We start from the raw sequence: 13,978 nt of genomic DNA, 5'->3' as shown, positions 1-13,978 counted from the left end.
CTTCCTGGTCTCCTTGGTCTCTATGCACGACTCAACAGTGTGGCTTGGCTGGCTCTCAAAGTAGGACCAGGTCAATCACAACATCTCCCAGTTGCGGTGGATCATCTTGTCCCTCTTTGCATGAGGTACGGGTGTGCTATGGTAGTACACCAGTCGACTGCAGTTATTCAGCATGGTTAACATGGAGTGCGTGTTCTCAGTGCGGCGAGTCCCAGTCAAGAAGAAGATACATAGCTACAATAGAGCAGTGTGGAGGCACACCTTGTAATAATGGATCTGAACTGAACCAAACCCGAGCTTGTAAAACTCAGTGCTTGAACCAAGGAAATCTAGAGAATGTTGACCTGTGCTCCTGCCCTCCCAGTTCCCTTGAAAGCTGTTGCCTTTTTAATGGTAGGTCGCTTCGCATTCTTAAACCTTGAAAAAACATGGATTTAGTATGGGTTGAAGCTGGAAACATGTTTTCGTGTTGTTGGGTCGGTGGACCTTTTCCTGGGAAGGGGGAGGGGTGGTTGGGGTGTAAGTCCATTTATTTAGAAGATCGCTCCACTGCAGATGTTTATTTAAGAAGTTTGTAACGCCTTCTCATTTATAATTAAACAAAAAAAGCGTTAGCCGAGGTTGAAGTCGTTTCAACGCGATTTTAACGTTCATGAATAGCGACTTACTGTCCTGTTGATACCTTCAGATAAATCACATCCGGTAGAACACTAATTGAGCAAGACCTAATTTGTGAAAAATGCGTTTTCTCTCTCCGCTTCACGGTACTGTACTCATGAATGACCACAGTCTTGAAGCATAATAGGACGTTATGACCACATATCAGCTGTTGTCATTTATAGCGCCCACACAGTAAGAAGTTGGCTTTATTGATTGTACCTTTGATCCCTTTGAAGCTGTAGAGGAAATACTTTGATGGATTTGAATTAGCATTACATTCGTTCCTGAGCTTGATAGTTTCAGATCACCTGTTTACAATTCTTATTGGTTCTACTACATCCTCCTTTGTCCTCAAAATGCATATCACAGCACCTCTAATCAGTTCCTTTCAAAACAAGTCTCACATTCTCGACACTGCTTTCATCCAAGAAATAACATGCGGCGAGAGGGGTTCAGCGGCTCTTTAAAATGGTTTCTTGTAATTTTCTTCCTGAATTCGTGTGTCTGCCAGGATCCTAATTGCAATGACTGCCGCAACTGACTACAAGGAAATCAATGAACCCCGTCGAAGCATAAATAGCATTTGGAAGCCAGGACAAACCCCGCTATGCGATCGACTCATCCCTTTCGGCTGGTATCGCTTTACCAGTTTCAACGGCACCAAAATGCCTGAAAAGGCTCCAGTACCAGATTTCCATTGTGGTACTCATGATCCAGTTTGGTTAAAAGACCCACATCCAACTATGGCAGAAGGGAACGTGGCCCGCAGAGCTTGCATTAGCAGTTTTGGCGATACCTGTTCGAGCTCTGTTACCATTAACGTAACCAAATGCGCCGGAGATTACTTTGTCTACTATCTTAGACCTCTTTATTACTGTGCAACTGCCTATTGCGCCGGTAAGGAAACCTAAGCATTATCATGGCTATCCTACTTCCTCTTGGTTAAGTAAAAAAAAAGACTATGATAAAAGTTATCAACTGAAGAAAAACATGAATTTTGCAGGTTTTGGTGTACCGTGCCCTTACGGAAAGGTAGGAGAGCATCCAAATTGCTATGGTGAGTATAACAGTTTTTACTTTAAGATAATGGTTTCATTTAGATTTTCGATTGAAGATTTTGTATCACCCAGAATGATTTGTAGGTGGAATACTGTAGTAAACAGCACGTGCAGGCAGCGTCTCGTGAAGTGCTTTTAGCGAATTTTTTTAATGGACGTGAGCTACCTGGAAAAATGGTTTTCAGGGAAACATGCCGATGTCAACTTCCTAACGATAAAATGACGTAAAGTAGCCAACAAAAGTGCGCGAAAAATAATGTGCGGGTTAAGTGGTTTCATCTTTGAGACAGCACTGTAATCACTTCCGGTGAAGTTAAGAAATACTTTCTCATTTGATTGACGTTACCGTGATTAATGCATCATCTGTCAGACAAACATGGTAGTAGCTTTCTCTTATCGAGGTGGCTTATCGAGGTGCAAATGCTTGGAACCAACTGTCAAATCAAATACGTGTCGTGAGATAAGGGATCTTGCAAGCTTTAAACTTGCGATATCCTAGGACACATTTTACATCGCTAGGGCACATTTTTACATGGCTTGTTTTGTATTATTATATAGTAAATTATGATTGTTACTAATTATTACTATTGTTTAAATTTCTTTGACATTAAATAATATTAAGCGCTAAGTTATACCTACAATCTTGGACAAAATTGTTGAGAAAACTCTGGTTTTGGACTAAACTCCGATCACGAGTATGAAAAATAAGCTCTCTTTTTGCCCCCACCCCCCCTGATCAATGTTGCTAGACGAAACAAAGTATGTCGAACCTGGGCTTATCAACATTGGTTGTATGGGGGAGGGGGATCGCTAATAATGTGCGATATTCAGGACGTAGTGCGCAAAAGAACCCCTGTTTTTAATGTTCTCAACCCTTTTTGTCCAAGATTGTCTGGGGATCATTTTGCCCAAGAACACAAAACGCGTGTATGTATGAGTTCTGTAAGTACAAAAAAGAAAATATATCAGTCGTAGGCATGTCGTCATGGTATTCGATTGAATTAGAGTTAATTAACCCTAATAAAGAAAAACAATGTTACGTCATCATTGAGGTTCATTATCAAAACAACTGGAAATGGCACATAAAAGGCATGTTGACGACGCTTTAGGAGCGTATATTTTATTACAGGTGCAAGATCATAGCGACAAAGCTAAAGATGTTGCTGAGGAAGTAGGAGTTTCATTAGCAACAATCTTTAGGATCAAGAAAGGTGTCCAAGGCCTTAAAAGGGAAGTTGTCACGCTGTTCGTTGGTAAAAGCCACAACAAAGGTGTGATCAGATGTGACCCATACGATAAACTAAATGGACCCTTCTTTGAAAAATATCTCAGAGAACAGTTCCCTAAACTTTTTGGGAAAGCAAACAAGAATGTGGTATAACAGGAGCAAAATAATAATAGGGCAAATTACTTCCGGTTGCAAGAAACCCACTTCCTGTTTGTAAACCGTGCGTCTTCGAATACGAATTGTCACGAATTTTAAGTATACCTACAAGGCATTATATTTATTTCCCTTACTGTTTTCTCAAGGCGTTGCTAATGAGTACAAACTATGCACAAAATCAATGAGATTTCTACATTTCTTACAAAAAGTGACGCATTTCAACGGTTAACACACCGGCTGGCTAAAAACAGACTGGTCATGAAAAATATTTCAAATCTGTTCAAATCACGTTAACCGACCAAAATTTCTCATTCCTTCGCCGTAAATCTTTCTCAGTTAAAGAACACACAAAATTAACCGCTGTTAACCGTGCAATTTCCTTATTGTGTGTAATCTTCACAGGGTGAAAACAAGCGTTTACGTATCCGTTTTTGTAACGGATTCCTTACGGAATCTTGAATTTCAGCTAACGGAAATTCAGATAACCGAAGCGGGAAACACGTGTGTACGTTACGTTTCCGCGACTGGGGCTTCGCGGAAACGCATTCCTTAAACTCGTGTATCCGCGAGGTTTCCGTGAGCACGGAATTACTAACAACCGTCATGTTTCCGTAACTCGTAAATACAAGGGACACACGATAATCCGCTGAATTTCTGCGGTTCGGAAACTTAACTTTAATTTTCAATCGGAGGGTTGCCTTTTCCTGGAGAAGCATTTAGTGGAAAGAGGCCTAGAAAGCGAGTTATAAGCCACTAACTTTGAAAGGGGCTTCCTTGTCATGATCGCGCGGTATTGAACTCTACAATAACGCGTAGCTAAACCTCACATTACGTAAAAACAAGGTAAAACTTGGGAAACATCATTAGACCCACTGCATATGCACACTCAGTTCATTCAAGGTTATGCTTTATTATCAGGTTATCAAGAGGGCGTTTTATCAATGATGACAACAGCATATAATAAACTGCTTTGATAAAATTGTAAAAATTCTAGTCATAATGAATTAAAAATTTCTTGACTTTACTTCCGAAATCTTTAAATTTCTGATTCAATAGTATCTTATCTGAATTAAAAATTGATATGATCAGTATCATTTACTCTATTATCTTTCATTTTCTGTACATATAAAAAGATATTACCAAAATATAATAAATAGCAATTTCATACCGTAGTTAAATGTTCTATTTTTCGCACCTAACTGCTTGTCCAATTTCGAGAATGAAGAAATCACTCATACCTATTAATTTCAAATATTGCTCGAGATTTTTCGAATTTTGTTTACAATACACACTCTCTACTTAAGTTTTATCGATGAAAGTCTTGTCAACAAACTTTCATCCAGGCTTGAGTTCCTTTGTCTGTCCTATCATTTCTTTACTTTTTGCTTTAGACTTGCTTATCGTTTACATTAAAAATAGCAAGACGATTCTTTTATCCAATTGTTTCGATTGTCCAAAGGATACTTAAAGTGATTACTGACATGTCTACACGCATTTGAGAGAGCACAGTGCAGAATGGACATAAAATAATGCCTTAAACTGATGTGATTGTAACTGATATAACTTAGCAGCCTTACAACCTCTATTGGTTGGTTAACACGATGCTCAGTTATGGGAAATACATTTCTAATTCAATGGTCTTCCCCATAACTAAGTACTGTAGTCATCATTTTACTAAGATGATTGACCAACCAATGCATATATTGATATTCATCTGGACATATGAATCAAACAAAGGCTCAGCTCCCTTAACTTTAAGGGATATTTACACGATGACATCATAATATTTGAATACGAGTCACGGTATCAGAATCATTCTGACCTTGCTTTCCTCATGGTAATTAGCACTATTGTTGTTTTAACCCCATTAGGATTTGAAACTTGAATAAGTTAGGAAAAACAGAATTAATTGTGGTAATTCTAGTCAAATGATGCCTTCCTGCAAATGTCCCCTTCTTGCCAGACTTGACGTCAATTCATTGAAACCAAATATTACAATAATAAGAAATGGTCTAAAGTACAGAAAAAATGCTGCTGAGTTGACATCGGTACAGTGAACTGTAAAACTGGAAAAACCTATTCTTCTTGCATCTATGGCTACCACGCTAAACCACGTTTGAACCACGCTAAAGTTACTGTGCTGCAGCATAGCAACCATTACAGACACTGTTGCATACCTTGCCCTTACTCTGCTTCAATGTGCCAGCAGATATTTGAGTTGAAAAAAAATACAGTGTGTTGCAGAGTTAAAAGTACAATGAAATGAAAAAAAGAAAATAAATAATAACTAAGGAGACTTTTAACTCTGGGTCAATCGCCCAGCCCAGAAAGGGTAGGTTTGTGGCAGAGGTCTGCTTGACATATTTTGACCAGCCACTCTTGTGACTTTTGCTGCCGTTCTTTGTTGCCTCTTGCTCATACGAGCCTTGTAAGTGGCATCCAAGACTGCTTTAATATTGCGTAATTTACTCCTTTCCCACTGTAGCGGTTTCACATCCCTTGCAGAGGGTCCACTTCTTTGTCCTCCATCTTCATCACTCTCCTCTGATGACATAAACTCAACAGCATTGTCTAGTTTTAGCAAATCTCTTGCTCTGTCCTTGTCCTGTGTGGAGAGTGCTGCTTTTTGCACAATTTCTAGTCAATAATTCAATTTCTAAAAACCCAACAATAGATAACTATCAGATGAAACACTTGAACAAAATCATTTTCTTACTGTATACAACATGAACAGGAAAAAAAAAAAAAACAGAGTAGCATGAACAACCTGTCTTAAAATATCATAGAAGGGATTAGTTGCACTACCATGCGATGGACAATTGATTATAAGATACTTATATACATTATGAATAAATGGATAGTGCATTTCCATTATTTTACTCTTTGTCACCAATGCAAGACCAAAGCAATTAAAGACCACCTTTGCCATGCAAATCCACTTATGTCCAGAATTGACCCTAATGAAATGCACTTCGAATTTTGACTTCCAACACGAAATTTCCCGTTAAGTATAAGCATTTTCTATCTTTTTAAGATAAAAGTTAGGGTTAGCGTCATTTTAAGGTTAGGGTAACTACTGCTGTGTATCTTTATTTGAAGATAAGAGTATAGGGGACACTTTATGATGTTAATTGTCTGTAGTCTTAGACTTGAGTGGTGTTGAAGTTGGGGCGAAGACCAAGGAGACGCTTCATGAGGTTTAATGAAATCGGTGTGCATCTAATTAATCAATCCTGAGCATATCAATCCTGGGTCAATCCTGGACATATCTGTGCAAGCCATTTGTCTTCTCATGATCATTATTTCAATCACAGACACACTATATTGCCCTTGTTGCTATCAATAGAAATTACATCAACTGATTTGCCAACACCAATTATTCTAAATGTACATGTACATGGCACACACCATTGTCAAAAAAAGGTACAGAACCATGATACAATTTGTACCATGACTTCTAAGAGATGTAACAGTGGGGAAGGGGAAGATAAGAAAATAACATCCTTTTTACATTGCCAAAAGAATGGAAGCAATAATTGGTGTGAAGAGGTGGTTTTACTCGCAATTCATGTGCTCTTTTGTATTCTAAGGAAGGGCAGTTTGACAGACTATTGCCTTCTGTTTTGTTATACCTGACTGACATAGGATTTACAATACCCTGGAGAGGTACTGCACAAAAATGCAATGTGTTAATATGAACTGTACCTTTTATCTCTGCCTTGACCCATTTTTCCTTTCCAAAAATTAATTTCCTCTGATTTCTTTGACAATAATTTCCTCAATCTCCTTGTTCCCTTCATGGTCATATCTCAAGGGTTTAAGACAAAGCAAATAAAATGATTAAAATTAAAATGAACATGCAGGTAAGGTAATTTCCACCTAGGTGGCATCTCTTAGCTAGAGGGTGTAATCATTGGAAGTACCATTTGGATATGAAGTACATGTACAGTGTAACATGCTTTGTAAGATGTAATTATGCTTGCTAGAAGTAGAGAATCATTATCTTAAACCAAGGTCATGAAATCATATTTTCAAAATGATATTTTAACACAATTGACCAAATTGCTATTTTAACTCTCAAAGAGGGATTAACAGCTCTTGCACTACTCTAACTCTGTAAATGAAAGCCAATTGTAAAGTCACAACTCTCTTTGAAATTCAGTAGCAGATAAAACCTTAAATTGCATAATCTCAGCAATGTAACATCATGCTTTCAAAATAAAATTTTGACATCATTGACAAAAGTGCAGCCACTTTGTCCACTCAAAGATGGATAAAAAGCTTTGGCACAGCCCACTCAGAGATGGGCAGCCTGACTTTTGTCAATGAAAGCCAATTACTGTTAAGTCAAACCTCTCTTGGAAACTCAGTTGGCAATATAATTGGCATATCCTAACCTCAATGAAATCATATGTGCAAAATGAAATTTGGACATCATTGACAAAAGTGCCATTTTGTCCACTCAAAGATGGATAAAAAGCTTTGGCACAGCCCACTCAGAGATGGGCAGCCTGACTTTTGTCAATGAAAGCCAATTATTGTTAAGTCACAACTCTTTTTGAAACTCAGTGAGCAATATAATTTGCATAACCCAACCTCAAAGGAATCATATGTTCCAAATGAAATTTGGACATCATTGACAAAAGTGCCATTTTGTCCACTCAAAGATGCATAAACAGCTTTGGCACAGCCCATTCAGAGATGGGCAGCCTGACTTTTGTCAATGAAAGCCAATTATTGTTAAGTCAAACCTCTCTTGGAAACTCAGTTGACAATATAATTGGCACAACCTAACTTCAATGAAATCATACATTTAAAATAAAATTTTCACATCATTGACAAAAGTGCCATTTTGTCCACTCAAAGATGGATAAAAAGCTTTGGCACAACCCACTCAGAGATGGGCGGCCTGACTTTTGTCAATGAAAGCCAATTATTGTTAAGTCACAACTCTCTTTGAAACTCAGTGAGCAATATAATTTCCATTTTTTATAACCAAACCACAACAAAATCATAATGTTCAAAATGAAATTTGGACATCATTGATAAAAGTGCCATTTTGTCCACTCAAAGATGGATAAACAGCTTTGGCACAGCCCACTCCAAGATGGGCAGCCTGACTTTTGTCAATGAAAGCCAGTTATTGTTAAGTCAAACCTCTCTTGGAAACTCAGTTGAGAATATAATTGGCATAACCTAACCTTAATGAAATCATACTAAGTCTTTTAAAATAAAAGTTTGACATCATTGACAAAAGTGCCATTTTGTCCACTCAAAGATGGATAAACAGCTTTGGCACAGCCCACTCAGAGATGGGCGGCCTGACTTTTGTCAATGAAAGCCAATTGTTAAGTCACAACTCTCTTTGAAACTCTCTATATTTGTACAATTTGCATGACCCTAATGAATAAATTCATGGTATTTTTTTTTACTTTGAAAATTGTACAGCATTGACGAAAGTGTTATTTTGTTGTCTGGGAGATATATTATGCAGCTTTAGCACAGCCCACCCAAAGAAATTTGGGACTACATATACCACAATGAGAGAGAGAGGTGTATTTAATTACAGTAATTTCCAATACAGTTGACTCCTCATACAAGAATAATTATTATCAACCGGAAGTGGTCAGGCGAAAAAAAAAGGGAAAGAAAAACCAAAAAAGAAAGAGGATAAAGTTTGGATACCTAGGTTCTGAACTTGGTTAAATTTTAGTGAACATTAATTTTTGGACAGCAGAGAATTCCACTAACAATAGTCCAGGACAGCTGTATGTCACATAGTTGAGGTAGAAATTGGTACAAATGAGTATTCATGTTTGCATCGGCTTCTGCAAGATGGTGAACATTGGTTCCCACCACGATTTATTTCTGAAAGATTACTGTATTTGTGATTTTGTATAGCATAGACAAGGGAGCATCTATTTACCAACCTGGCACTTGTCCGAAAGCCTTCAAAATCCTCCCTCTGTTTCCTCAATTCTCTGTAGGTCTTTCTGACAGCGTCCTTTTATATAAACGCAAAAAGAAAATCACCATGGTTGGCTTTCTCAAAATGTCAGTCTTTTTAAGTGACACAGGACAATGTCCACCATACCTTTAAGTGAATGAGAGGTGCACAAGTCCCATAGATTCTAACCACTTTTGAAGGAAAATAGGGAGTGCTTTTTAGCTTCAAAGGCACAAGCCTCGAGGGAGGAATGGGAGAATGCCGCCCAGGAAATTTTGCAAATCTAGTTTCTCCTAAGTGGCATCTCCTGCATTAGCCTGGGAGCAAGCTCTCTTGCGGGGTGGGTGGCTCACCCCCAAGAGAGCTTGCTCGCAGGCTACAGTACTCCTGCATTGAACATCATTTTTATCACACATCCTTTCGCATGAACTTAATATTCAGTATGGAGCTATTTCCTTGCCAGGGAATAAAAAATCCCTGATGAAGTGAGCCTCTGTCGCACGAAACGCGTAGGAGAATAAAAAGAGTCATACAAGTACTTGTTCGCAGAAATGCTACAAACTGGCTTAAAGGAACACACGTAACTCTAAACCTCAACATATAAACTTTGCCGCTAAAGCACTAAGGTGATATATTCGTTCACAATTCTTATGAAAATACATTAATTTCACAATCGCTGTAACTCTTACTCGGTATTTTCTCGGTACAGTACTGTAATAATAATGTAACAATAAACGTTCTTGGTAAAACTCATATATTGATTACAACGCATGCAGTAACAAGTTTTGAACGAAGGACTCTTTGGAGTTCACTTAATTTGACCGAGACTGAAAACAATAAGATTGCAGCAAACTACAATTCAGTACTTACGGAACAACTTGGATCAACCGACGTCGACGAGCGCTGTTTGCAACTGAAGAGACTCTTCTTCGCTTTTGATTTGCACATTGCGTCCAAACGATCGTTAAGCTTTTGGTTAACGGACCTCAGTTCAGCCAGCTCTTTCAAAACGGCTTCCATGGGACTTGGGGTCACTTTTTTGCTGTACTTGAGCATTGCTAGTACTTGGGCAACCTTCCCGTGAAACCATTTTATCTTTTGCCGAAACCGAAGGACTTCAAGAGAACGACCAGGAGCGAAATAGCAAGATTCAAAAGGCGCGCAATTATAATTGACCTCGGTTCAAAAACGAGGCAATCATGCGCGGTAAGGACAAAATGGGAGAAGGTTTCAAAGGTCGATAAACTGATCTTCATGTCGAAGAGTGAATGTGGAAGTTACAGTTTAAGCGAAGCAATATTGGTGTTCTTCAAATAGCGTTTCGAGAAGATTGTATCATTTTCATTTCGCGATTCATTGCCATAAATAGGAAGCATCAGAACATTGACAGTACAATGTATAATCGTGTGTCCTCTTTATTTGACTCCGATATATCTTTTTGCGGCCCAGTATTACTCCGTCTGTATCTTTGCATTTCAATTGAAACTTGGATAGATATTTGCGAAGCTTGTAGAAGGCTGCAAGTATTACAAATGATTTCATTCTCGGTAACCCCTGGGGAAGCCAGCCAGGACGGGACGCAGGACCTTTGCCAGTCCTCATAATGCTAGTGATTCCTTCGTCCGGTTTTGACTAACTGTCCCTGGGTCTCCGATGTCAAAGGTTTTTAAAACAAAGATCAAGGAGACACTATAAAGTATAACTATATTATACCTTGTTGAAAATGTTAATGCTTGTAACTGACTTGTAATATATACGTCTGGGTGGTTTTTTAGGACGTTTTGGCTAATGTTTCGGTTAATTCTTAACCCTTCATAAGTGGGGTTGATGTTTTAACGCGTGATTTAAAATAACGTTGCGCGAGCGGTATACGCGACCCTTTACATTTGAGGGTCATTGACTAGGAAGATGGGAGTAATTTTATCATATCATATACCCCTAGGCGTCACGTGGACTTGCTTCAAAGGCTTTTTCTCACTTACAAGCTTGATAGCAAAATTTTTAAACTCAGTGAGGTTATTTCTGAATCGAATTTAATTTTGCGAGTCTTGGACGTATTTTGGGTGTTTCTGGTCTTGAAACATGTTCAAGATCACTTTTTTAGAATAAGTAAACCCCTGATTAAGAAAGGAATTAAGGCTTAAGTTTCTTAAGAAACTGTGATGCTGCGTCGTTGACCTTTAGAGCGTTTTCCCTTATCAACTCGTTTGATAAGTTAAATTTTCGTGGGTCCACAAAGAGGTTTTCGGATCCTAAGAGATTTTGGGGTTTTGGGCTGAGTTCCAAACATGGCTGGTGAAATCCTGTAAGTACTAATAAAACTTATCGGTTGTCCTAATATTTAGCGCTTTCCTTGCTTCCAACTATACCGTGATTAAGTGAGATGTATGATGCTGTATGAAGTTTTTCATCCGTAGCCTTCATTCGGTTCCCTTCGTTTTCGGAAGATATTTATAAAACAGGTCGTATGTATGCACCATGTATATATATTTATCTTTCCCGAGAATTTCCGAGGTTGTCCAGGCTTCTTTTGATGAAAAATTGATGTATTTGCATGATGCAAAACAATTGTCCAGGTATTGTTTAGAGCGCAAATTCAGTAGTAAACATGTACGCTGACCTGGCGCCATTTCATTTTGCCGAAAGAGGAAAAGCCCCTTGGAAAAAAATCTCGATTTTCTGAGCGAATCCGTTTTGCGGAAACACGAATGAAACATCCGTACGCGTTTCAGTCAGCGGAAATGCTGCGGAAACGCGAAACATTATGATCGGTTTTCTCTATCGAGTTTCCCGTTGTATCCGCCCTGCTGAAACATAACGGAAAGTTGATGTATCGTGTTTCCGTCATTTTTCCGAATTTCGGAAACGCCTTATTTCACCCTGTGCTTACATAAATATATCTGCGATAATTTCATATCTGTATATACATATTGATCAGTGTAAACCAGAGTGGGCAAAAACAGCTACGGCAAGGCGGACTGGTTTTGATGTAACTCCTTCATATTGTCCTCGTTATAGGACTCAGTAGGTCTCTTACTTCTTAATCGTACTAATGTATGAAGTCCACGATGTAAAGGAACAGCAATTCGCAGTGCAGTAAAGTAAAGTAAACAGAACCCTATCTTATGTAAACAATTCACGTACATGGCTAATAATGCACTGCTGTAACAATGTTTCACGCAATATTATTGTATGACAAGTAATCCTCGACAACTTACTGCGTATCAGCTATGAGAAGACAAGTTTTACATACTATAAACATATGAGAGTGTTCACATTCTCATATAGACAGATATTTGATAGTTTATACCACATACAATCTTGGACAAAATTGTTGAGAAAACTCTGGTTTTGGACTAAACTCCGATCACGAGTATGAAAAATAAGCTCTCTTTTTGCCCCCACCCCCCCTGATCAATGTTGCTAGACGAAACAAAGTATGTCAAACCTGGGCTTATCAACATTGGTTGTATGGGGGAGGGGGATCGCTAATAATGTGCGATATTCAGGACGTAGTGCCCAAAAGAACCCCTGTTTTTAATGTTCTCAACCCTTTTTGTCCAAGATTGTAGTTCATTAGTCGTTTTAATAATTATATTTCGAAATTCCTGTAATTTTTAGCATTTATATTTTGTAATTCGTACACGGCATGGCTGAAAACCAGCTTGCTGAGTCATTTACCGTGTTTTTAATAAAGTTAATAAAGTTGATTGTTTGATTGATTGATTATAGCCAAAACGCGGGGCCGGGGCCGGGGCTGGGGCATCTGTCCTTCATTTATGGTGGAAATTGATCAAAAAAATTAGGAACCTAGAGAAGCTATGAAAGTTCTTAAAAGGGCATCTTAGTTTTTTTTCTAAATCGGACTTTGTTTTTTACTGGGTTGCCGTATGGCAATCCCAGTTGGAAAATGGGTAGAATTTCTCCGTTTTATATTATTTATTTTTTTTCCGTGTCGGTAAAAGTCTTGCCTGTCACTCCCCCTGTAAGTGGTGTCTTTGTGCATAGAGCCTTCTGCGCGTATTTTCTTAGGATCGAGAGGGTAGTGGAAATGCGTACATTTCTCTCGTGGACACAGTAGAATCATTAACTTAACCTGCAATGGCGTCGAAAGTCATGTAACGCGAATGGCGTTTTAGTGGATCTTTGAACAAAGTGTACCCTTACGAAGCTCAAAAATGGCAAATCAATTGGATACTGAATAAGACAGGCGACAACATCGACAACAATCTGTCGCCCGTCGAGCCGTCTTTTACGAAGTGTGCTGTTATGTAGAACATTGAAGATTCGCAGGGCAGCGATAATAGTGAATTCAAAGACTAGATAAAGGTGGATTGAATGGAATTTCAAGCGTTAAAATCGCTGAAAAGGTAAGATTATTGTCGAAGCGATGCCGCAATTGCGTGTCTTCACCACATGTTCCTTTGATTTCACATTATTGTGTTTTCCGTCAAAATATTCGCTTGTTTTCGCTTTCGCTCGAACATATCTACCTTTATTACATGTCCAGTGAATAGTTTTATCCTCTGGGATGAATTTTCCGTCGAAAAATCGGTTATTTGGGCGGTCAGTGTAAAACGCAGACTGCAGACTACAGACTGCAGACCGGGGGTAAAATGCAGACTGAGGGTAAAATAAATATTAACTAGATGGTTCATGGTTTGCCTGTGGTACGTGCTACAGAAAATCAGAAGGCACTGAATTGTGTGGTATTGAAATACAGCATTCCAGTCTCTGAAGAATAACAAATAAAAGAGAAGCGAGAAACATTGGCTTCTGGGCTGACATGTTGATAATTTTCAAGTTCCCTCACAACTTCTTTTCACCACAAGTGTGCCCTCTGAGCATCTGAAAGCTTTGTAATACTAAACTTCATTGAAGTCAATCCCTGTTTCGCGGGGTTAGCGTTAGGATGGGAGACCAAAACAA

At 38.6% G+C, this 13,978-nt stretch overlaps 1 protein-coding gene and 1 long non-coding RNA gene across 2 annotated transcripts in view; one reads left to right on the top strand and one right to left on the bottom strand.

Moving 5' to 3' along the window:
- The first annotated feature begins 535 nt into the window (after nucleotides 1–535).
- The window catches only part of LOC138017426 (von Willebrand factor D and EGF domain-containing protein-like), a 43,344-nt gene continuing 29,901 nt past the window's right edge, over nucleotides 536–13,978 (top strand). The window contains exons 1-2 of the mRNA XM_068864515.1: nucleotides 536–1,557; nucleotides 1,664–1,717. Of these exons, the coding sequence (XP_068720616.1) occupies nucleotides 1,185–1,557; nucleotides 1,664–1,717 (427 nt within the window). The 5' untranslated portion in view covers nucleotides 536–1,184. The remainder of the gene's footprint in view (nucleotides 1,558–1,663; nucleotides 1,718–13,978) is intronic.
- Nucleotides 3,997–10,571, bottom strand: LOC138016713 (uncharacterized). Its single transcript, XR_011125864.1, has 4 exons — nucleotides 9,920–10,571; nucleotides 9,033–9,106; nucleotides 6,808–6,910; nucleotides 3,997–5,758 (listed from the first exon to the last, which is right to left on the bottom strand). It is a non-coding gene; the product is annotated as an uncharacterized lncRNA (long non-coding RNA).

Source organism: Montipora capricornis, chromosome 9, assembly GCF_036669925.1.
Source record: "Montipora capricornis isolate CH-2021 chromosome 9, ASM3666992v2, whole genome shotgun sequence".
In the NCBI taxonomy this organism is placed as follows: domain Eukaryota; kingdom Metazoa; phylum Cnidaria; class Anthozoa; order Scleractinia; family Acroporidae; genus Montipora; species Montipora capricornis.
This window is presented reverse-complemented; position numbering and strand designations above follow the sequence as displayed.